The 23,452-nt window shown below is 49.0% G+C and overlaps 1 protein-coding gene across 2 annotated transcripts in view; it reads right to left on the reverse strand.

Annotated features, from left to right (window-relative positions):
* Positions 1-23,452, reverse strand: part of Dnah8 (dynein axonemal heavy chain 8) — a 203,950-nt gene that overhangs the window by 90,262 nt on the left and 90,236 nt on the right. For both annotated transcript variants that reach the window (XM_055607163.1, XM_055607164.1), the window contains 16 exons: positions 22,503-22,637; positions 20,984-21,145; positions 19,503-19,749; positions 19,111-19,352; positions 18,263-18,403; positions 17,530-17,767; positions 14,980-15,122; positions 14,366-14,500; positions 13,592-13,714; positions 11,612-11,825; positions 10,409-10,518; positions 8,240-8,403; positions 7,087-7,279; positions 5,809-5,931; positions 3,979-4,109; positions 2,171-2,324 (listed from right to left, as the gene is read on the reverse strand). In XM_055607163.1, the coding sequence (XP_055463138.1) occupies positions 2,171-2,324; positions 3,979-4,109; positions 5,809-5,931; positions 7,087-7,279; positions 8,240-8,403; positions 10,409-10,518; positions 11,612-11,825; positions 13,592-13,714; positions 14,366-14,500; positions 14,980-15,122; positions 17,530-17,767; positions 18,263-18,403; positions 19,111-19,352; positions 19,503-19,749; positions 20,984-21,145; positions 22,503-22,637 (2,655 nt within the window). The remainder of the gene's footprint in view (positions 1-2,170; positions 2,325-3,978; positions 4,110-5,808; positions 5,932-7,086; positions 7,280-8,239; positions 8,404-10,408; positions 10,519-11,611; positions 11,826-13,591; positions 13,715-14,365; positions 14,501-14,979; positions 15,123-17,529; positions 17,768-18,262; positions 18,404-19,110; positions 19,353-19,502; positions 19,750-20,983; positions 21,146-22,502; positions 22,638-23,452) is intronic.

Below are 23,452 nucleotides of genomic sequence, written 5' to 3' on the forward strand. Positions count from 1 at the left end.
TCGTGGGGGTGGCTCTAACAAGATCTTCTGAGCCCGAATCCCACACGAGCTTCCCCGGGGAGAAGCGTGGTGTGAACAACACGGTACACACATACCTACCACCTCTTCCTGAAGGGGAGGCATGTTGCACACGGCCCTTCAGTGAAAGCGCGGGACACCTGGACGTCGGTTCCTCAAGGCAAGGTGTGATGCTTCTGTGTGTGTGTGTGTGTGTGTGTGTGTGTGTGTTACATGTGTCTGAGAGTGCTCACGTGTGTGGAGGTGCACATATGTGTGCTAATGTGCATGTGGAGGCCAGAGGACAGCCTCAGTCATTCTTCAGACACCGCCCACCTTGATTTTTGAGACGGGGTCTCAAAATGTGACTTAGAACTCACAGAGAAGGCAATGCCGACTGGCCTGGGGCCCCCAGGGACCCACCTGTCTTCTTCTCCCCACCAATGGGATTCTAAGAACTCACCATCACGCATGACACGAACGGGAACTTTTCTTCTCCGGTTACAATTGTCTCAGAGGCTTACCGCCTCGGTCTGCTAACCTAGGCCTAGCCCTGGAAGCTTCCAGCCTCCGTACAATCTAACTGTGGCCTAGCACGTTTTCAGCCTCTGAGACTTACTGCTTAGTAAACGCACCCTTTCGTGTTCTTCCTGAGCTCTGGGCTGGCTGGTTCAACTCAGCTAGTCTGGCTCAAACTCCTCTCTCAGATGACTTACTCAATCTGGCTTCTCTCTCGGCCTCTGAATTGCTCTGCTTGGCCTCAAACTCTAGAAATCTTTTCTAATCTTCTGGCTCCACCTGTGTCTAGCTTGTTCACCCTCCCATTCAACCTCTCTCTGTAAAACTATCTTGGTAAGACTGCCTCCTCTGCATTGCCTCTTACGTAGCTTCCCTTTCCTCTCTCTTCTTCTCCAGTATCCTATCCTATCCAGTCAATTCTTCACTCTGTTTTTCTGCCACTCAACTAGACACCACTTTCAAACAGGGGTGCTTCCTTCTACAAGCTATCTTCACCTTCATCGTTGGGTCCACCATGCCTGCACCTCTGTCTCCTGGATTAAAGGCGTGTCTGTATTCCAGCCAGATCACACAGACCCGGAAGGTCTTTGGATGTGACCTCTTCCCAGAGCAGCCATGTTCTGAATTAAAATTCCTCAACACATGGCTTTTTTTTTTTTTATATGGGTTCCGGGGATCCACCCCAAACAAGCAGTTTACTGTTGATTGCACTATCTCTACAATCCAAGATGTCTCCTACTCCATGACTCGGTTGGAGATCCTTAACGTAAGTCTCAGCCGGGTTAGTGCAACCACATGCCGAGGGCTGAGGAGCCTTCTACGGAAGTGCCAAAGGTGGGTGGCCATGGGAAACAGCAATGCAGGAACTGGCCCACTTCCAGCCGACAAAATTCATTCAGCCATTCTACGCTCTCAACTGGTAAGTAGGCAGAACAATAAAATAAGGCATAGGAGCAAGCTCAAGATAAAAAACATAGGGCAGGAACTGTTTAAAGGTGGAATAAAACATACAAAAAAAATATGGAGGTAGGCGGCATTCATTTCACACAAACACAAAAATAAAATGAAATAACCTACTACATTGCGAATGCCTAAATCTCATTACTCAAGTCAAGAATGTGTGCAAAACAAGTCTCGCTTTTGTAAAGTTCCTGTTTCTTTCTACACAAATAAAATTTAGATTTAAGGGCTGGGGAGATGGTTCGGTTGGTAAGCTGCTTGCCTTGCAAGCATGAGGACTTAAATTCAATCTCCAGAACTTGTGTTTCAAACAGTAACAAAAGCCCGGTGTGACATAACCCCAGGACCGGGGCCCTGAGTTTGAGCCCCAGAACCTACGTTAACATCCACGCTCAGGGGCGCATGTTCGAAGTTCCAGCACTGGGGAAATAGAGGCTAGCAGACCCCTGGGGCTCACTGGGCAGCCAGAGTCCCAGGCACATGAGAAAACCTCTCGCCCCAAATAAGCAAACCAAAGATGGGTGGTGTCTGAGAGAGAGGAGAGCCATGGCTGTCCTGGAACCTTCGTACGCCCATTCACACACGTGCGCACACAGGCGCATTCACCTGGGTGTGGGCAAACACACACACGCACACCCACGTATGCGTGCACGGCACACTTTGACACTGTGGACTGCCCCTCTCTGAGACCCACCTCCCCTGAGGACAGCAAGTTGTTAAGGTACTCCAGGAACGACTCGTCTTTTATCTCATTGTCTGTAAAGATGAAGGTGATGCCTTTGCCTTCACCTCCGGCAACTCTGTACAAATTCTTTAGGTCTTCTATTAGGTTGGTCACATTGTAAGACCTAGAAGAGAAGCAGGAGATGGTTTTTTTCAAGGATCTTAGCGGGGTTGGACCTAGGGCTCAGCAGTTAAGAGTGCTCGCTGCTCTAGCAGAGGACCCACACTGTGTGCCTCACAAGTGCCTGTGAGTCGAGTGCCAGGGTACCTGTGCCCTCTTCTGGCCTCTGTGGGCACTGCACACACGCGGTGCACATACAGACAAGTAGGCACACACATACTCATAAACTTAAAAGTAAGAAGTTAATGTGCATCTATAGTCCTAGGTTATCTCAAGACATGGTAATAAAGCATGATAATTAGAGAAAACATCTGCATTGGCTCCCACACATATGTTGTCTGCCAGAAAACATGGGGAGTAAAAGTTAAAAAAGAAAAAAAAACAAAACACTAAGTGTTGCCATTCAAAACAAATACATATGTACACAGAGCCCAGAGAAGCAGAGAATTTAATGGAAGTGATCCAGGAACACGGGAAAGGAAAATGAACATTAACCCTTACCTAGGCATCCTAATCCACAGATACTGTCCAAGGAAATATACAGCCAACATCTAAAACTAATCTGAAATCGGGGTGAGTTTGGTTTGGGGGTGGGGCATTCACAGTAAATTATGCATAAAATTAGTGACAGATTACATATTGCAGCCATGCGCACAGCTCACTGAGTGGCTAGACAGAGAAAGCCTATGGATATATTATGCAATCTGGCGTGAGTAATGGAGATGCTGTCATGGAGGGTTACTGATTGTGAGAGGGGAGGACTGGCCTATGTCTGTCCACCGTATCCCTGCTTTCCATTAGAAATGAGTGCCTCGGGCAGAAGTGAACAATAGACAAAAATAAAACAGACCTTTCCTCAAGTGTTGTGTCCACACGGGTAAACTGATGACAAGAATAGTGAAGAAATGGTCCATGAAGAGGGTCTCATAGTGCAAGTGCCAGGGGCCACCCACTGGGTCATGACTCAGACGCATCCACCGATCTGGCTTAGTGCCAGCAAGGGAAGAGGTACCGGGGGTTGGAGTCTCCACTGGGTGGAAGGGGAGTCCTGTCCCATTTAAGGAGCTAGCCTTGGGTAATGCCAGCCCCTGGAGGGCAGGCTCTGTGACAGCAGTTTTTCCTGTTATCTCAAGAGAGTCAGGAGCACAGGAGTCAGGAGTCAGTTAAAGTGTTCAACCTCCCAACTTTTAAGTTTTTTTTTTAATTTTAATTAACTACTATTAACATATTTTAACCAATTTCTATTTAACGTATTCTGTGCTACTTAATTACTTATTTGCTGAGGATTTCATAGGTGAGTACTGTATTCACATCATTCTTCACTCTCCCCCTCTCTAATTTCTCTCATGTCCTCCCTTCATGCTCTCTCAGTTTTTATCTCTTGTACTATAATTATTATTCTCTCTTCCTCCCCTCTATCCCCCTACACACGACCTTCCATTTAGTGTTACTCTTACATAAGTGTGTTTCAGGCTGACCACTGTAGTCTGTCAGGGAGATCCATCCCTGGTGAAACTGATTCCCCATCTATGCTGGCATTTTTCCATAAAAAAAATCAAGGCTAATATCGAGGAAAAGCAACACGGCAGGGCATCATGTCTTTAAACGTGAGCATTTACCTAGAGGACAGCACGTCACTAAGTTCTGTCCCATCTCACCTGGTTAAAGTTATCTGAAATATCTGATAGCCAGCAATAAAAGAGGCCAGTCTTGAAAGGCTCTGCTTCCCCGAGCCGCCGACACCCACCAGCAATGCATTCCCACAGGAGGTCCGAATTATCCGAGAGATCTGTGTGTGAAATGAGAGTGTTTACCAGGAAGGAAAAACAAAATGGAGGCAAATGATTACAGGTCCTGGCACTAAGGGGTCCAAAGCCTGCCCACGTGTTCCCTGCCTCCACCGACTCTTCTCACAAAGCATCAAAAAGCAGGTGATAAGTAAGAGTAAAGGGAACTCTTAAGAAACAGCCTGTGGGGGCTAGCCTTGGACCTGGTGTGGCTTTTCTGTGACTGATTTCTGCAGGAAAATGGAGGCTCAGAGCTTATATAGGCCACTTGAAGGCATTGCAAAAAGTATGTGTGTACGTATTTTGTATATATATTTTTGGCACCTCGGTGAGGGCCTCATTGTCATTGCCGTGGTGGGAGTTCAGTACCTAACATGTTGGGTTCATCATGTGGAAACCTTGAGACGTTAAGAATTCCACCAACTTTGAGGCTGGGTCCCTACATGACCGACGTCATCAACCGCTACAAAGAATTCCTCTTCCACGATCCAGCAACATGCATGAGTAACCTGCCCTGCAGCTTGTCGCCTTGAATCATCCCATGCCACCTCTAACTAGCTCTTCTTCTTCCCATGCGTCCTGGGCACGTGCGTTTCCCCTTTCCCCACCAGTGTGTCCGCAATCTGCCCTCCAACCACAAAGCTGACACTTCGTAAAACATCATCTTCTCATCCCCCGGTAACAAGATATTCCCACAAAAGGGCTGTGGAGGTGGCTCAGCAGATAAGAGTCTTTGCTCTGCGCCTGGGTGGTGGTGGCGCACACCTTTAGTCCCAGCACTGGGGAGGCAGAGGCAAGCAGATCTCTGAGCTGGAGGCCAGCCTGGTCTACAAGAGGGAGTTCCAGGGCAGCCAGAACTCATACAGAAACATACATACATACAGAAACCCTGTCTCGAAAAAACTCACTTGAAAAATAAAGAGTCTTTGCTGTGCAATCACGGGAACCTGAGCTCAAATCCCAGAACCCATGCCAGGAGCCAGGAACGATCATACAGCCTGGCCATGGTGAGGGGCAGAGACATGAGGATCGCCAGAGATGGTGGGCTGCCAGAGATCCAGTTTTAGTGAGAGACACTGTCTCCGGGAAATAAGATGGAGGGTGATAGAGCAGGACGCCGGACATCCTTCTCTGGCCGCTTCACAGTCATAGGTGCGCACACGCATGCACGCGCACACGCACGCACACGCACACACACACACACACACACACACACACACACACACACACACATTGAGCATAATTCCAAGAAAGGGCGTTTCTTCACAGGCCATTTCCGCTTCCTCCAAGAATGGAGAGCACTCAGAACCAGAATGCCAGACGCTCCGGGCACAAGGTCCATCTGCCCTTGGAAAGCAGGTGCGGCTGTGTAAGCGGATTCAAGGGTGGGGAGGCCTCTTTCCCACACCCCGGGACAGGGTTTCTCTGTGTAGCCCTGGCTGTCCTGGACTCGCTCTGTAGACCAGGCTGGCCTCCAACTCACAGAGATCCACCTGCCTCTGCCTCCCCAAGTGCTGGGATCACAGGCGTGTGCCACCGCACCCAGCCCAAGGGGGTTTCTGTTTCAGAATCCAGGAGCTGACTCAACCTCTGGCTACCCTCTTCCATGCTAGCTGGCAGTATGGATGCCGTCACGGGAAGTTCCCCGAAGACACTAAGTTTTGACAACGTTCACAAACACCAGGAGACAGTCAATAGGACCTTAATGAGGTGGGTCATTGCATCTTTGAAAAACACCAGGTCAAGAGATGTGCCTCTGATGATCTCGTTGAACTGCTTCTGGTAAAACTGGAGCTTTTCAGACAGATACTCAAAGTTTGGCACCTACAGCAAAGAAAAAAATGATATTTAAGAGGTAAATTTTTTGATATACCAAATGGTTTTTTTTTCCCTGCATTTTCAGTCTGTGCTTTAGCATTTTAGGTTTCGGCAAATACACAGAAGCTTTGTGCTACTTGTGTGACCACATCCATGAGCTTGTTGCTCTGAAATGGAGCCTTGCCTACTGTGTTTTAACAAATTGTTCTTGTTCTTTTGCTCTGGCTGCACATCATGACTACATTAACATGTGACCTTCTCCCCTTCCCCAAATTCATTTGGGATCTTGTTTTCATTTCATTAAATCTACCTTTCTTTTTTTTTTTTAAGATTTATTTATTATATTAAATATACAGTACTCTATCTGCATGTACACCTGCAGGCCAGAAGAGGGCGCCAGACCTCACTATAGATGGTTGTGAGCCACCATGTGGTTGCTGGGAATTAAACTCAGGACCTCTGGGTGAGCAGCCAGTGCTCTTAACCTCTGAGCCATCTCTCCAGCCACAAATCTGTCTGTTAATGTAGGAAGGTGACATGGCTCTATTTAATTCACTGAAGTTTTATCACACCAATTTCTCAGCATTTAACCTAGGGACTGTGGATGTTGGACAAAACATTTTCAAGGTTCCATTTTCTATCTTGGGACTGTTGGCAAAGGCTGGCCAGATGTCTATAAATGGTTATATTAGCAAATATTTTAGGCTTTGCGGTCCTCACCACTCTGCTCTTGCAAAGTAGCCACAGACAATGTGCTGAAACAAGTGTGCATGACTCTGTTCCAATAAAACTTTATCTGGGAACATTGAACTTGAATTCTATAGAGCTTACATGGTGTTCATTCTTACCCATCTGTAGTTATCTGTCTGTCTGTCTTTCTGTTTCCCTCTTTCTATCTCTCTCGATTTAATGCCCGCTGAATACATTCTGTACTACCTGTGTGTACAAAGGCTTCGAACCACTTCCTAGAGCATAGGTGGCCAGCCTCTGTGGCCCTGAAGAAGAGAGACTCCCTCTTCCATTAGCCATCAGCTCTCAATGGCTCCTTATCTGACACAGATCTTCATGAGTCCCCTTCCCCGTCTAGGCTGAGGGAAAATATTTGTTTTTTGTTTTTTGTTTGTTTGTTTCTGAAAACCTCTAAGAGGTAAAAATAAGTACCAATTCGTAGATTTTGGGTACTTCAAAGGAGCTGTCTTCGGGCTCGTCCCCAGTGGGCTCAGGGATGTCACGGAGGAAATCCACAAAGTACGGCTCGGGGAAGGGGGTTAATGCGATCTCGGGGCTGATGTTTTCTTCAATTGCCCGGACGAGCTGCATGTTGAACCACTGCTCATCCTCAGGAGTTATAAACCTGAAAGGAATGGGCTCTAAGGAGACAGAAGAGAGCAGCACCCTCTCTCCCCAGCCCCGCATCTTCCTCACCTCGGGACAGGAAACGCCATGCCCTCTATTTGGAGGACACAGTCCTGTTCCTTAGGTGAAGCCAACAGGTCCCTAGAACTCGCGGAGCAAGTGAGGCGTGATCACGTGACCTTCTCTGGGTCAGGCTTACAGCGTCACAGAGGGAAGCCAAGAAGAGGGGCTGCTAACATCTGGATCCCTACCTGTGCGTTAGGAGGCCACAGTTCCCACTACACAACTTCATGAACCTGGTGGCACCATGTACATACATATGGTGAGGAGGGAACTGGAGCTTAGAGGGAGGACTGAGTCGGGGAGAGATGAGCTCTCATCCATGTGAAGGCATGTCTTCTTGAAAACCCAGCTGACTTCACCGCTGAATCACGTCTGCTCTCTGATGGAGCGGTGGCCTGGTGACCCGGTGACCCACTGAGCTGCCGCTGCAGTGTGGGGTGAACTGCCAGAGAATGTTCTCAAACTGACCGGCAAGCAGGAAACGCCATTAATACTTCCCAAGCCTCATTGAAAATGGCCACACAGGTCAAGGGGACGGCTGCGTGGATAAAGCACTCACAGCCCAAACATGAAGACCTGGGTTTGGATAGCCAATGCCTTTGTGAATGCTGGGGATAGCAGCAAACTCCTTGCTACCCTTGCTCTAAGGAAGGCAGGGGCAGGAGGATCCTTGGAGCTCTCAGTCTAGCTGAATTAGTGGGCTACAGTGGAGAAGAATTGGAGAAGATGCCAGACGCTGACCTCCGGCCTCCACATGCACACACATGCACACACATGCACACACATGCACACACTCTGAGACCAGAATCTGTGACCTATAGCTCTGAGTATGTAATACAAGCATCAGTCTAGGAGTATAAGCTTCTCAGGTAAAACCTGGGGCTGCAGTACACACCTGTCTGCAATCACTCTGTTACACTCATGCTTGAAGAGTGACATGAGGATGGGGATAGAGTCACACTCGTCAGCCTTTATGGTTAGCATCCCTTGCCAAATTCTGGAAAGATCTCGAAGGTTGAAGATGTAATGGAATTTAGAAGGCGTCGGCAGCATCTTCACCTGGAGATGAGAAGCAAGGTTAACATTCTCAATTTAATTCTCGGGTAAAGATCAAAGAGCAGAAGCACACTCTTGACTATTCTACCTCAGACTTCTTATTTCAGTATTTTTTCCGTCCCTTTTAAGTTTCATGTGTTTTGCTTGCATGTATGTATGTCTGTGCACCACGGGTTCGCAGTGTGCGGTGAGACCAGAAGAGGGCGGCAGATTCCCAAGGACTGGAGTTACAGAAGCTTGTGACCCACCATGTGAGTGCTGGGAACCTAAACCCAGGTCCTCTGCAAGAGCAGCCAGTGATCTCTCCAACTCCCATCACACAGATAAGACCTGGTGAGTGAATAAATCATGTAAAGCCAAGAACCCTTAAACAGGATGGATCCTAGAATAATGTGTAAGAGACAGACTCCAACCCGTTTTAACACCACCAGTCCCTTTTCGGTGAATTCCCAAGAACCACATGAACTGCAAGGGAAAAGCACACTAATGATGGCTAACCTTACTGGCCAAGATAGTAGATAAATGAGTGGGCAAATACACGGATACAGAGGTAAATGCATGGCTATGTAGACATGCCAATCTACCACAACAAAAAAACTCAACATGAACTGGTGATCATGCAGGCAAGAATAATGATGCACTTAGATTCAAATACACCTAGCCTGTTGTGTGTGATCTGTGCAGGTGCAGTCGTTGCTGTGTGTGCAGGCGTGTGTGCACACGTATGTACATTTATGTAGAAGCCAGAAGCTGATATCAGGTGTGCTTCCTCTGTCATTTTCCACCTGATATCTTGACACGTCGTCTCCCGTTGTACTTGGAGATCAAAGATTTGTCAAGACAAGACTGCTGCAGGATATTTGATCCTGCTGTGAACCCCAAAGATTGTGAACTGCAGAAACCTTTTTCTTGTTTGGTGCGGCTCAGCCCTAACACACATCTTTAGTCCGAGAACTTTCTGCTTATTGCAAACAGGTGATTGTAGTGTGGCTCTGCCCTAGCACACACCTTTAATCCAAGAACTTCCTGCACACAGGGTTCAATAAAGTTAACTCTAGGTCAAGAGGCGGAGCAAGAAACCAGCTGACAGGGATTAAGCAGAAAGAAGGGACTTTGAGTTGAAGGGTATTTAAGACAGAGTAGAGAAAAAGAAAAGGCTTTTGGCTTTTTCCTCTTCGACTGTTGGCTGAGCTAGCAAGCTTTTGGCCTCGAGCTTTTGCCTTTTGTCTTTTTGGCTTTTGGGGGCTTTTAGCTTTGAGCTTCTGGGGTTTTTTGTTTTGTTTTGTTTGTTTTGTTTTGTTTTAGCTATTGGTGTTTTTGCTTTTTCCTTCAGGGCATGAGCTGAGTAGGAAGGTGACCTGGTACTTTCTCTCTCTCTCTGAGCTAGCAGGTTTTTACCCCTGTATCTGGCTCCTGGGTCCTCACTGGTAAAAATTAAATGATTAAGGATTTGTGGGTTTTTTTTTTTAATTTCTATAACAACACTAGATGGCCAGCAAGTACCTATTTAGTCTCTGCCTTCCAGAGCGAGCATTACAGGTATGTGTCACCGTGTTTGTCTTCTTACATGGGTGCTCGGGGTCTAACTCGGGTCCCCATGCTCGCACAACACGCTCTTTACTAACTAAGCTATCTCCTCGTCCCCAAGACTGTCCTCCACAGAGTGCTGTGATCAAAGCCAGACGACTGGAAACTAACTCCCTGTTTGAAGACTCAGCTCATTCCGTGTTGAAAATGTACCCTACGGAGTTTGTCAGACTTTCAAAGGCTTATTTACTTTCATGTGTACAAGTGTTCATCTCTACGTATATCCGTGTGCTGTGTGTGCACAGTGCCTGTGGAGGCCAGAAGAGGGCAAAAGATCTTCTGTGTGGAGTTCACAGACGATTGTGGGTCACCATGTGGGGGCTGGGGACAGAGCCTGACCCCTCTGCCAGGACAAGTGCTCTTAACTGCTGAGCCATCTCTCCAGCCTGGGTTTGTCATTCATAATGAGCTCCACACTTACCTTGGTCCATTGCCACAGCACTCGGCCCACTGAGACTAAATTCCCAACCATCTCACATATCTCAGGCTTGAACTTTCTGCACGGATCAAAGTATCCACAGCCAATGATTCCTGGGGAGAAAATAAGATGGAAGGCACATGCTTAGTGTTTTTAAAAGGTCATGAGGTACATATTCTCCTAATGAATTCATCATTACCAGACTGAGTACCTAGCAGCGATTAGCACTGTGAGTCAGAAGAGGCCCAGCCGTCCTTTGTGGCAATGAGTTGTGTATTGATTTGTATTTAATCTTCCCAACAGCCTTCCATAGCTAGGTCCTTAATCCACAGGCATTTTATCTTGTGCTTTGACAGGAGGTCAGGGTCCAATTTCAATGTTTTTCCCATAAAAATTACTGTCTGTTCCTGCCTCTGCCGAAACTCTCCCACCTTTCTCTTCCGAATTTTCAGTGCCTGTCATGTCAAGAAGGCATGGCTAACAATTCCATATTCCATAATTTTTCATAGTGCATTTTATATATGCCAAACTTGGCATCAATGGTCTTAGTCTTGTTAGCAGTTCGAAGTGCTAGTTATTACTGTTACGAAGTAGAGTGTGAAGTACTGTCATTCATCAGCCCTGACTTCCCTGATTATCCACGTAAAAATAGAACACAAAGCTTCCTTTACCTCGTGTGTGTGTGTGTGTGTGTGTGTGTGTGTGTGTCCTCGAGTGCGCAGACCAGAGGACAACCTCAGTTGTTGTTTCTCAGATGCCATACACCTTTTCTAAGTCAGAGTCCCTCATTGGCCTGGAGCTTGCCAAGTCGGCTAGGCTGGCTGTCCAGCAAACCCCAGGATACTCCTGCCTCTACCGCCCCGGCACGGGGACTGCAAGTGTGTGTCATCACGCCTGACTTGTTCGTTTTTTTATTTGTGGGTCCCGAGGGACTGAACTCAGGCCCTCCGACTTGCATGGTCAACACTTTACCGGCTGAGCGTCCTCCTCCGTCCTCCCTCACTTCTTACGCCACAAGGTTCTTTCTAAGTGTCGCTGAGTCCTGGAGCAGGCGGTCAGTGTGAGTCACCTGAATGCTGGGATACAGCTGCTCATTTCAGACACTTCATCCCCGTTTCAGACAGACACTTTAGCCCTTAGGTAAATTTTTGTACAGATTGTGTCCGTTATGTGATGCAGCGGGAGGAAAAAAATTAAGCCTCGTACCAAAGATTTTGTCTATAGAAGTGTTCGAGGGCAGCGTGCAATTGAACACGGTGAACTGCCGTTTCAGGCGCTGTGGGATGTCGTTCCGCCCGCCTCCGGGATGGATCATGGCCGCGATGAGCTGCACGTCCACGATGGTGGTAAAGTCGCCAGGCTTGTCCAGGCTGTACATCCCTTCCATCTCCATCATCTGCCGCACGATCTCGTTCGTTATCTGAAATTCCACAGTGACATCCTTTACACATCACCAATCCTCAAGCGCTCCAGAAAAAAAAAAAAAAAAAAAGTAGCAGGGTTGAGAGTCTCGGAAAGCACTCGGCTCCTTCCGTGGAAGGGCGTAGGCTTCTGGCCGTCACCGTCAAGGCAACTTGAATGAAATGGTTACTGACATCCGGTGTGCTATATACAGAGAAAACAAGTTTGAGCCGGGCAGTGGTGGCGCACGCTTTTGATCCCAGCACTTGGGAGGCAGAGGCAGGGGAATCTCTGAGTTCAAGGCCAGCCTGATCTACAGAGTGAGTTTCAGGACAGCCAGAGCTACACAGAGAAACCCTGTCTCGAAAAACAAAACAAGAGTTACAAGTTTGACTACAGACACCTCGAACACTCACGTAGACACTTAGATCACAACACAGAGGGGCCTCAGCCCCAAGCCCTCAACACTATGAACTACTCAACCTCGTGGTTTGGAGGTTACAGACTCTTGTCTGTGGCTTCTAACCCTCTTAACATGTCCTCCCTTCTTCGAGAAAAACCTTCTGGCCTTGGTTTCTGAGGCGCAATTCCGTCCAGGTTCCTCTGATGACTTCCGGAATAGTCCCTAGTCATGCTCGGCCCACCCACTCCCATATTTAACTGTTTTCCAGGGCTGCCCCCTCTTCTCACGACTCCAGTGACATCACTGAAACTCCACATCCCTGAGACTCCCAAGGCTGCTCCTCTGGCTTTAGCTCCCGTCTACGCTCCAACTCTGTGTATTCAAATTCCTTTTGGGTCCCTCCAAGGGGACAGCACCTGAGCACCCCCAAAAGAACCGTCTTTCATCCAGCCAGTGTTCAGCCACTGTGGGCCAGGCTCTTTTTATACACAAACGGGAATCCATCTTCATGAAGCATGCGTTCTTGTGGGAGACAAAAAAAAAAAAAAACGCACCAGTGAATGCTTATGTGCAAATAAAATAGTGTACTATAAGTGTTTTGGAGAAAATAAAGCAGGGAAAAGAAATACAAGGCTCCCAGGAGGGATGTCACAATACAGAGAGCAATGCAACTCGTGACAGATGAACACAGGGCAGACGCTTCCCGAGTTATGAAAGTTACTGGCGGCCAGACAAGGCTGAGATAGTTTAAGTGTGACCAGATAATCCTAGATGAACAAACGAGTTTAGAATCCAGGAACCACTCGGCTTACAGACAACTAAGGCAGACTGGGACTAACCACGCTGAAGCCCTCTGGCCCTGAAGTAGAGCAGAAGCATGAAGCATTACACAAGGATTGCTCTCCGTGTGGCCACTGAGCTTCCGGTGGGTCCTTAAGAGGGACGGGGATAAAGGGCCAGGCCTGCCGGGCTCAAGCTAGATGGTGTCACTGGGACATGCCAGATGCCAGCGTTGTTGGTGAGGTCCTCCACTGGGGAATGACTTGGGGTGACAGGTGAGAGCAGCTGGGGCCATGGTGTATAGTTGAATGAATGAATGAATGAGTAGATGAGATGTGGTGTTTCACTGGCATGTTTAGAATTACTCAGCTATCAGGCAGTCCTGGGGCCAGGCCGAAGCACAGAAGCCAGAAAGGGCATGAAAAAGCAAGATGCCAAGCAGACGTGAGGAGCCCAACCAAACCACAGACAGGTTTCCAAAAAGAGAAGTCAAAAGGGCTGTAGACTTAACGTGGTCACAGTTGAAAACGCTGGGCCGGACGGAGGGCTCAGTGCCTGAGTGTGGCTCTTTTGGAGGACCCCATGAAGTCCCTGAGCCATACCTGATCTCCCCATTCGTTGATCACAGGCATATTAATATCATCAATAAACACGGTCATCTTCCTCCCTCCCGGGGGCCCGTAGGTGCTTCCCATTCTCTTGTCCACGTAGCTTTCGATCGTTCTCTAGAGAGAAGGAAATGGTCCGTCGTTTGTGGGCTGGGTTTCGATCCTTAAAAACAAATCTCGCTTTCAAAACAGACTACAGTTTACTGAGATTGCCTGGAAGTTTGAGCATGGTTATTAAATACGCAGCACTTGAATTTAAACAAAAAACAAGTGGCGGGAATGTAAGCCATCAGCAAGAGCAAAGCTGGCATGCTCCAAAGTCCAGCCTCGGCTTCAACATTAAGCCGACGACCACTACTCGGATTTGGCTTCTAATTCAGTCACAAGAGAGCAAATTAGGTCTGGAGAGGTAATTAAGAGAGCTTGCTGATCTGGCAGAGGACCAGATTTGGGTCACAGCAACCACACAGCAGCCCACAAATGCCAGTTCTAGGGGAGCTGGCACCTCCTTCTGACCTCCTCAGGCTCCTGTACACATAGGGTACACATAAACTCCCACACTCGAGCACACGCGCGCGCGCACACACACACACACACACACACACACACACACAAATAAACCTTTTTTTTTTCTAAGAAAGCAAACTTGGTTGGTGCTACCTGCGGCCCCAGACACGGGTGGGTCAGATCAAGGGCACACTCATTTTACTGGAAGCCCCGCCACAAAACCTCAGTGTGCCCATGACCACAGTGGGTGACGGCTGCTACCTGAAACATCATGGGCTCTGTGGCGGAGGAGAAGTTTAGACTCTTGGAGAGCTGCACCTCGGGGTCATATTTCTTCAGATACGCCTTCACCATGACCGTCTTCGCAGTGCCCTGCTCCCCGGTGAGCAGGACAGCCTGCAATTGAGGAAGGACCGGGCTGGGAGGTGCCAGGTTGGGCCGGGTCCCACACGCCTCACGGCTCCACCTGCTGCCACCCACCATCCCATGGGTTATACCCTCCACCCATGAGCTGATGCTACGGTTGGTTGGTTTGTTTTTTAACTGTTTTCTGCAGTTACACCTTCATTCAGGTCTCGCCCAGTGAAATGAAAGAGTTGAATGAAAAAGGGCACACAGCTCTATTGAGGTGCTGGGGGGAGAACACGGTCGCCCATCTGCACGCCCACTGGGGTACGGAGAAGAGTCTGAAGGGCGACACCCACCCACTCCCCTCCTCAGCCCAGGGGAGACGGAGGGGAAGAGCATTCTGGAACCTGGAGCGGCTGCCAGGGTGCCTCTCTCCAGTGACACCCCCCCCACACAGGCCCTTGTGTGGGACCCATGTTTTCTGTCTGTGGCACGTGAAAAGAAACGTGTTTCTCGAGTACACTTACTTTATGTTGCTTTGCAATTGTGTCCATCAAAAAATTGGTTCGAATGTTGTCAACGTTTGGAACCAAGATGGACAAGTACTCCGGGATGCTGTCCGTTGGGTAGAAGTATGGTTGGAGCCGCTTGTTCCAGTGTTCCCAGTCACCTACACGCAGGGCGGAGGTTCACCTTACTCAAAATGTGTCCTTTGATAGGGACGCCACGTGATGGAGACAGGGCTCAGGATGTGCAGAAACGAAAGCGCTTTCTAAAACACAGGTACATCTGCCTGTCTGACCTTCCCCCTCCCATCCTTGCCAATGGCTATTTATCCTCTCATTTGTTTCTTCTGCGAGTGTTTGCATCTGTATGTGTGCGTGTGTGTGTGTGTGTGCGTGTGGAGGCCAGGGAATAACCTCAGATGTGGCTTTCCCTCAGGTGTCATTCACTGTGGATGTCTTTGTCTATTTACTTTTGTTCGTTTTGAGACAGTGTTACCAACAAGGCTAGACGGGTTGGCCAGTGGGCAGCTCAGACCCTCCTGACTCCTCGTCCCCAGTGTTGGGATTACTTACACACACACACACACACACACACACCAGCTTTTCTACATCAGGTCTGGGGATGGAACTCGGCTCCTATCACTTGCACGGTAAACTGAGGCTTATCACGGTTGGAAAACTGAGCGTTACTTGCGGAGGTTCACTCCCAGCTCAGCAGTGGTGACGTCGATCTTCTTAGGTCTTTAATCCCTGATACCGCTAATAACAAGTTAATCACCTTTATTGATCTTAACAGAGAATTGGGTTTTGGTTTCATCTTTTTTCTATTCTAGTTTCCATCCCGGCAATTTCTGTTTTAGTCATTGCTCTCTCTCTTCGGTTTACTTTGGGACTAGCTGAAACCTTTCCTCTGCTGAGCTGCAGACACAGGGTGCCTAAGGCATGGCTGTGAATGTTTCTCTGATCGTGAAAAGAAGAGGACCCTGCTTGTTCGAGAGTGGGCTGTTCCACAGCTGTTGGCCAGGTACAATGGCGAAGACCTCAGACCTCCTGTCCAGCTCCTAGCATTTGTTCAAGGCATCAGCCATGGCAGTTTTACTGTCAGTGGACTTGTCTTCCGGTTTCCACTCCTCCCTGGCTCTTCCTCCATCTCAAAACCCTAACCTAGAGGCCTCCCACAAATCCCCACCTTCCTGTTCTGCTGAGCCTGGCAGTTCTGGCTGGGTTTCCTTGCATGCCTGTGGGAAGCCTCCTTCTCTCCTGACGTGGTTCTCCCCTGCCTCTGCCCAGCACCTAAATGCTGTTCCACTCACTGTGTTCAACTTGCTGACGTGAGAGGCTCAACCCAGATCTAACCCTGTCTGGTCTGGCAGCAGGGACTTGTAAAGCTAAGAAGGGCTTCTCTCCAAGAGTGCTCATGTCCAGGGATAGCAAGAACTCACTCTCACATACACACACACCTGCACACATACATACATACATATACACATACATATGTACATACACACGCAAACACATACTATACACATACACATTCATACACATAGACACATGAAACATAAAAACCAACTCCCAACTCCATGAGTTGTCTTCTGACCTCCACACTTGGCCGGTGACATGACTCATTGGTCTCAATCCTTTCATGGTGGTCTTTTCCTGCACCCCTTTCCACTGGCAAGGTTCTCCCACCGCCAAAGGTGGCTAGGAAGCTCAAAAGCTGCTTCAGCCCTTTGTGGCATCAGGCAGGCACAGCTGCCTCCCAGCAGCTTTGGAAAGAGAACTAGAAAATCTTTTTCCTAGAGACTGAGAACCAGGCCTCTGATTGCTAGTTCCATCTCCCCGTTTCCACTCCCTGAGCCCTCTGGAGGTTCCAGGAGATGTACAACAAACTACTTCTCAACTAAGAGTTAGCTGCATCCCGCATGCTAAATCAAAGGCTTCGTACCTCGTACTTTCTTACTCTTGTTATTTTTATTCCTAGCTTCCTTCCAATTCTATTTATCCTTTCGAGTTTATGCATTCACATAAAAATACCTTTGCTGCTCGGGGGTTTTGGGAAGAAACAGGTAAATATAAGAATGGGGGTTGGGGGAAAGAATTTGGTGTTTTGTTCTCTCAGAGGCTCTGGAGGACCTGAGCCTGGTTCTGGGCAGAAGTGTCAAGTTGAAGGGCATTTGTTCAGAGGAAAGGTGAGCTGGGCCTGGAGGACTGTGCTGCACAGCAGCAGAGCCGCGCCCCCTTCCCACGCCCCGCAGCCTGCTGGGCTCACTCTATTCGTTCTGACATCAGCAACAGAGACATGACCTTGGACGAGCTGGGCACTCATCCACTGTGTGTGTGTGTGTGTCTGTGTTGCTCCCTAGGCATTAGGAAACAGGTGACATGCCAGGAATTGCTTCTTGCAGCAGATCTTACTCAGACCAGTCCAAGAGGTCAGAGAGGTCACACCCAGCACATAGCCAATGTGAAAACTCCAGCATCCGGCTTATTCTTTTATGTGACTATAGCCCCGGTTCCCCGCTCTCGGGGATCCAGTCCTTTTGTCTGGGCCATAGCTCACTGTCTGCTCACCGTAATCGGAGACGTAGAATTCGTACATGGTCTGAGTGGTGCCCTTGGGTATTACCGGCAGGTCTAGCTTGCTCTCGTGACCTCGTATGTAGGTTTCCAGCTTTTCCCTGCTCTCCAGCTCCAAAAGGGCTCCCAAACTCCACATGATGCCAAACACAAATAGCTTATGGAGATGCTCCATGGAGGAGATGCCGCCTTCTTCCTTGGAGGGAATTAAGCCTTCCAGGAGATTGAGGGACTGGAAGAGATTTCAAGTAAGAGCCTTTTTTTCCCCCAAGTTTAAAAATGATCAGGTTTAAATTTATGGAAGAAGAAAATCGAAAGCAGGAGGGGAATTAAAGAAGAGAACAGAAACAGCTCAAGATGGTGCCTGATGACTGTCCCTCACAGTCCCCAGGAGAGGACAGAGGTGGCTTCAGACAGGCGGTGTGAGTAACAGAGATGATGGGAAGCCAGGACCCTCTGCCCCAGCACCTGCCTCTGTGTCAAAGGCAAAAGGCCTCCTCCAGATTTGTCTTAGGGCTGCTTCTGGCTCCACAGTTAATGACTACATTTTGAATCCATCCTTCCTCCTCCTCTGGGAACTCAAACCTCAGAGCCCTCACTCCCACAGCATAAAAAGATTTCCCAGAAGGCAGGACCTTCTTTCCTGTTTCAGAGGCCTGTAAGTGGTGACCGAGTTTAAAGCTTCAGATGTCTAAGCAGTGGAGGCTCAGAGCAAAACAAGCCTTACTTGCATGATGTAATTGCATTCCAGGAGCTGCATCTTGGGGCTGAGGTTTAGTTTCATGTATGTGTATATATCTTCGAACGCCTTATCATACAGACTCAAGAACACGGTGGCTTCCTGCGCAGTGCGCTTCTTCAACCATGCCTGAGGTCAAAGAATGGTATCTGTGTTTATTAAGGAAGTGTGGGGCTGGGAAGGCAGCTCTGTGTTGATAGTGTGTGTGCTTTCCTGGCAAACACATGGGCATGAGTTCAATGCTTGGAACCCGCATAGAAGAAAGGAAGGCAGGAAGAAAGGAAGGTAGGAGAGAGTGCATGTGAGAGAGAGAGAGAGAAATAAAGAAAAGAAAGCTGGATGCGGGGCTGAGATGGCTCAGAGGTTAAGAGCACTGGTTGCTCTTCCAGAGGTCCTGCATTCAATTTCCAGCAACTACGTGGTAGCTCACAACCATCTATAATGAGATCTGGTGCCCTCTTCTGGCCTGCAGGCAAAACACTGTATACATAATAAGCAAACAAGCAAACAAATAAATAAATAGAAAGCTTAATGTGATGCTTAGGATATCAGCATTGGGGAGGCAGGGACAGAGATCCTGTGGCCTCCTTGACAAATTCCAGGCCACCAAGAGATACTTGTCTCAAACAAAAAAAAAAAAAAAAAAGTAACTAACAGAAGTGTAGATGGCAGGATGATTTGAGGAAACACACCCAACACACCCAAGGTTGTCTTCAGGTCTCCAAATGGACCTGCACACACGAGCGCCTGCATACACAGACTCGCACACGCATACACACCTAAGCAAGATGTGGAACGGCAGAGCTGCGCAGAGCCCCACCCACTCCCTGCCCCACCTGTAATATCGGCCTCCAGCTGAGAGCAGAGCTGCTGATGTACACCATGCCCATCCTGGACACGGTGGCGGGAGAGGCGTTCTCAATGTTGTGCACCTCAAACAGCAGCTTACAGGAGGGGGCCATGGGAATGCGGTCGCCGTTAGCCAGGGTGAGCGTCTTGTTGTCGTCCAACACAGAGTTTAAGTTCTCGATCCAAATGGCATCCACGGGACCATCTAAAATGAGGAAGATGTTTTCACCTGCAAACCAAGGGGAAGAGAAATCAATTATTATTATTATTATTTTTTTTATTTTTTGTCGGCAGATAACAAAAGAAAAAAGCCTAAGAGAACTAAGCAAATACTCTTGCTTCGGAGAAAGAGCAGACTCAGAGGGAGGCCCAGGCGTACCCTTCTTAGCTTTTAGTGTCTTCCTCCACAGAGTGGAGAAGATCCCATCCGTCCAGTCGTTGGTGGCTGTATCCAGCCTGCCGAACATCTGAGGCGCGGTGATGGCCTTGGGGTTCATCCGCATCTCTCTGTGAGGCCTCCCACACTCGGTTAAGGACTTCATCAGAATCGTTATGACTGTCGTCTTCCCGGAGCCGCTGGGCCCGAGAGTCATCAGGCCGTGCCGCACCAGAGAGGTCTCGTACAACTGTGTGAACAACCGACACATTAGGAAACGCAGGTTAGTAGCCTCTGGCTGACATCTGTGCGAGGTAGCAGAAATTTCAAAGGCTTTAAATAATATTCAAGTGTTCCTGGTTTCACTGGGCGAGGGAGGCAGAACTAGCACCACGCTGAAAAACGACAGAGGCGATTACTTAAGGACAACGTGGAGACTTGAGTTGCGTTTTGGGGGGAGAATTCGGCATCAGCTTTCTGCCTCTTGTGCTATTGGTTTGTGTGTGTGTGTGTGTGTGTGTGTGTGTGTGTGCAGTGTGGTGATGTTGCCCCCCAGTGGTGGCAAGCGGCATCGCAAGGCCTCTCTGGGACGATCTGGGACGGCCCCTGCTCCTTCTGGGTCTCCAGAAACACAGCTTGAATAAAGATTTTTTTTTTTTTCTGTGTGGACATGATTTATTTGGGGAGCATCCTCCGGTGATCCAGAGGAAGATTTTGAGAAAACCATGCAGGGATGGGAAGGCAGACAACTACAATCCCACCAGGGGACGCTGTGTCTGGAATTGGGGAGACGTGGCCTTCCCCTCCCCTCAGCCAGCCATCCTTCCTTGAGGGTGTGGCACTTGGGAGCAATAGGGCTCGGTCAATGCCCGCTCCTGCGCCCACACACAGAGTGACTTCAGTCTTCCGTTTGCTACAAGAAGCAAAAGCACGCAAGAAGCTGGGCTCGTGGGAACGGGCTGTGGACGTAGCTCAGTCACAGGATACTTGCCTAGCATACCTGACACCCAGTGTCCCAGCACTCCGGAGACAGAGGCAGGAGGATCAAGGGTTCAGGGCCATCCTCAAATACACAGGAAGTTCTAGGCCAGCCTGGGCTGCAGATGCAAGTCCGGCAAACCAGAACACGTGCTCACACTCCCACACACGTGCACACACGCATACCTGTCCATATGTGAGAAAAGAAGCTGACCCAGGCTCCTCAGTCTGCCAGAGTGATGGCAAGAAGCCAGCTGGGCTGTCCCCTCCCATCCTAACCACTCCTAGATTCTGGTGGCGCCCCACCTTCTCGTGAGGGGTAAGTGGCGGCTGGACTGACTGACTGCCGGGCCGACTGCTGCAAGACCGGGCCAGGTGCACTCTTTCTCAAACGAGCGCAAGCCCTGAGGGTCCCTCCTGTAACGACCCAGGAGGCCCGGCCCTTTCGCTCCCTTTGAAGACTCGCGTCCAATGGGAAGCTCTGTGCACGTGTCGCACGGCCCTACCTGCACTAGTTTGAGGTTCCAGGGTGGGTGGTTGATCAGGCCTTCCAGGTTGACCTGGTTCTCCACCGCGGCCTGCAGTTCCGTGTACGTGCTGCTGTCCAGCTGGAGCCCCGGAAACAGGTCGTTGATCAAGCTGAGGAACAGGGGCTCATCCTCGTCAACCTAAGGCAGCACACGGCGACACACACACGCTCAGTCAACACTCACATCTTAGCTAAGCAGGATAGGCGCGTGGCCCTCCCCCACTCTGTTCCCTCGGGGTTGTGGGGGGGGTGGCTTCTTAATCTCTGCAGCAGGCTTGCACCTTCTGGGGTGCTTTCTCAGGACCACTGCTGACCCCACATGGCGCTCAAAATTTCTTGGCATTCTATAAGCCAGCCTTGACTCCTGTCTCATCTCCTCACCTTGTCTGCCTCTCACAGGCTCATACTCATGCTAATCTTCAAATGGCCAGTGCATAGTCTCCCAGCCATGGAGACAGAATACTGCCGCCTTGCTTACAATAGGAAACAACCCTTACCCTCAAATGACTTCACCCAGCGGTGGCTGGAAAGCTCTATCCAAGCGGGGTCCAGCCCCCATCTTTAAGGAGTAGGCTTGAGTAAGCTGACTCCAACGCTCTGTTTTCTGTGTCTTCAGTATACAGAGTGCCCTAAACCCAGCCTCCAGTACCTCCTCAATTTCTTCTGGAGCTCCCCTGATGCTTTTTGCTTTAAGATTTAGTTTTCTTTATGTGTCTGTGTCTGTGTGTGGATATCTGCGCCTGAGTGCAATTACCCACAGAGGCCAGAAGAGGGTGTAGGATCCCCTGGAGCTAGAGTTATAGGCAGCTTTAAGACACCTGACACGGATGCTAGAAACTGTACTCAGCTCTCTCTCTCTCTCTCTCTTCCTCCCTCCCTCCCTCTCTCTCTCTCTCTCACACACACACACACACACACACAAGTTCTCATAGTTCCTGGTGAATCCAGAGCTTCAGGATTAGAATTTATTACCCTGTGAATAATGTTAGAAAACCGCACTGATGGGCTATTGAGATGACACAGCGGGTAAAGGCACTTGTTGCCAAGCCCGGCAGCCTGAGTTCAGTCACTGGGACCCACGTGGTAGAAGAAAATCAACTCCCCAAAGTTACCCTCTGACCTCCACACAAACGGTGTGGCACTCCATACATGCATTTGTGCACACGCACACACACACGCGCACACATATAATAACGCAATTTTTTTTTTAAGGTTAAGGGGGCTGGAGACGGCTCAGTGGTTAAGAGCACTTGTTGCTCTTACAGAGGGACCCCACAGTGGCTCACAACCACCTACAGCTCCAGTTCCTCCAAGGACACTGCACATACATGGTACACAGATAAAACATGTGTTCAAGGGGGAAAATCACCGACATAAATAGAAAGTTTTAATACAAATATAACTTTAAAGCTATATTAGAAATTTGGAGCCGAAGCCGTCTCTCTGAGGGTCTGCTTTAAAGACCCAACTGACAAGGGGTGTGCAGAGACACATACCAGTTTGGAAAGGTTCATGTCCCGGAGTCCTCTCATGACGGTGCTTAACTCGCTGTCTTCCGGCCGGGCTCTTTTCTGAGACCCAAGGGTCCTCAGCACAGACAGGATGTTTCTCAGTCCAAAGTCATAGTGGACCTAGGACAGGTAAAGAGAGAGAGCAAAGATACTCGCTGAGAAGTTCCCAATGGAAGGCCACCCAGCGCACAGGAACGAATATTCTGCTGGCGTTGGGGAGTGGCTACACTGTGAAGTGTGGGCCTCGTAGTTCTTCCCCCTCGTCTTCTGCTGAGGAAAGGCTCATTCTGTTGGAAAGGGCAAGGTAACACGATGGGGTTCAAACCCGACGTCTGTCTGTTTCCAGGAGAAGGGAGCTGGGTGCAGTCTGAGAGCGGACAACAGATCTTACACGCGTCGCCTGAGAGTTCCGAGTCGACCGTTCCATTTACACGGCATCCCTGAACTAACATGTCAGGTGGAGAAGAGGACTGCTGGCTGAGAGGAAGGTGAGACCACAGAGACCCTAAGGTATAAGGGAACCTTGCAGCATAAGCTCTGCGCATGGATTGTGCGGGTGGCTACATTAATCTTTATGTGTGATGGAAATGAGCGCCCATGCACGCATGCACACACACACACACACACACACACACGTGCATCTGCACACACTACAAGAGCACCCATATAACTGGCAACACTCAACACCCTTGTCCAGTGCCAGGCTTCAAGTTGTGTTGCTGAAAACTAGTCACAAGATGTCAATACTGGAGGAAGCAGGGTGAGGGGTACACATCTTCACACACACACACACACACACACACACACACACAATTCCTGAGAATCTCCGCTTGTTTCTAAATTTAAAAGTTTGAAAACGGATAACCAATAAGTCAAGTTCGCTGTGAATGTACTTAGGAGTAACTCCATGTGTTTGTTTAATCTCACTGATTTGC

The sequence above is a fragment of the Psammomys obesus genome, unplaced genomic scaffold, assembly GCF_907164565.1.
Source record: "Psammomys obesus unplaced genomic scaffold, mPsaObe1.curated_primary_1811, whole genome shotgun sequence".
NCBI classification, from domain to species: Eukaryota; Metazoa; Chordata; class Mammalia; order Rodentia; family Muridae; genus Psammomys; species Psammomys obesus.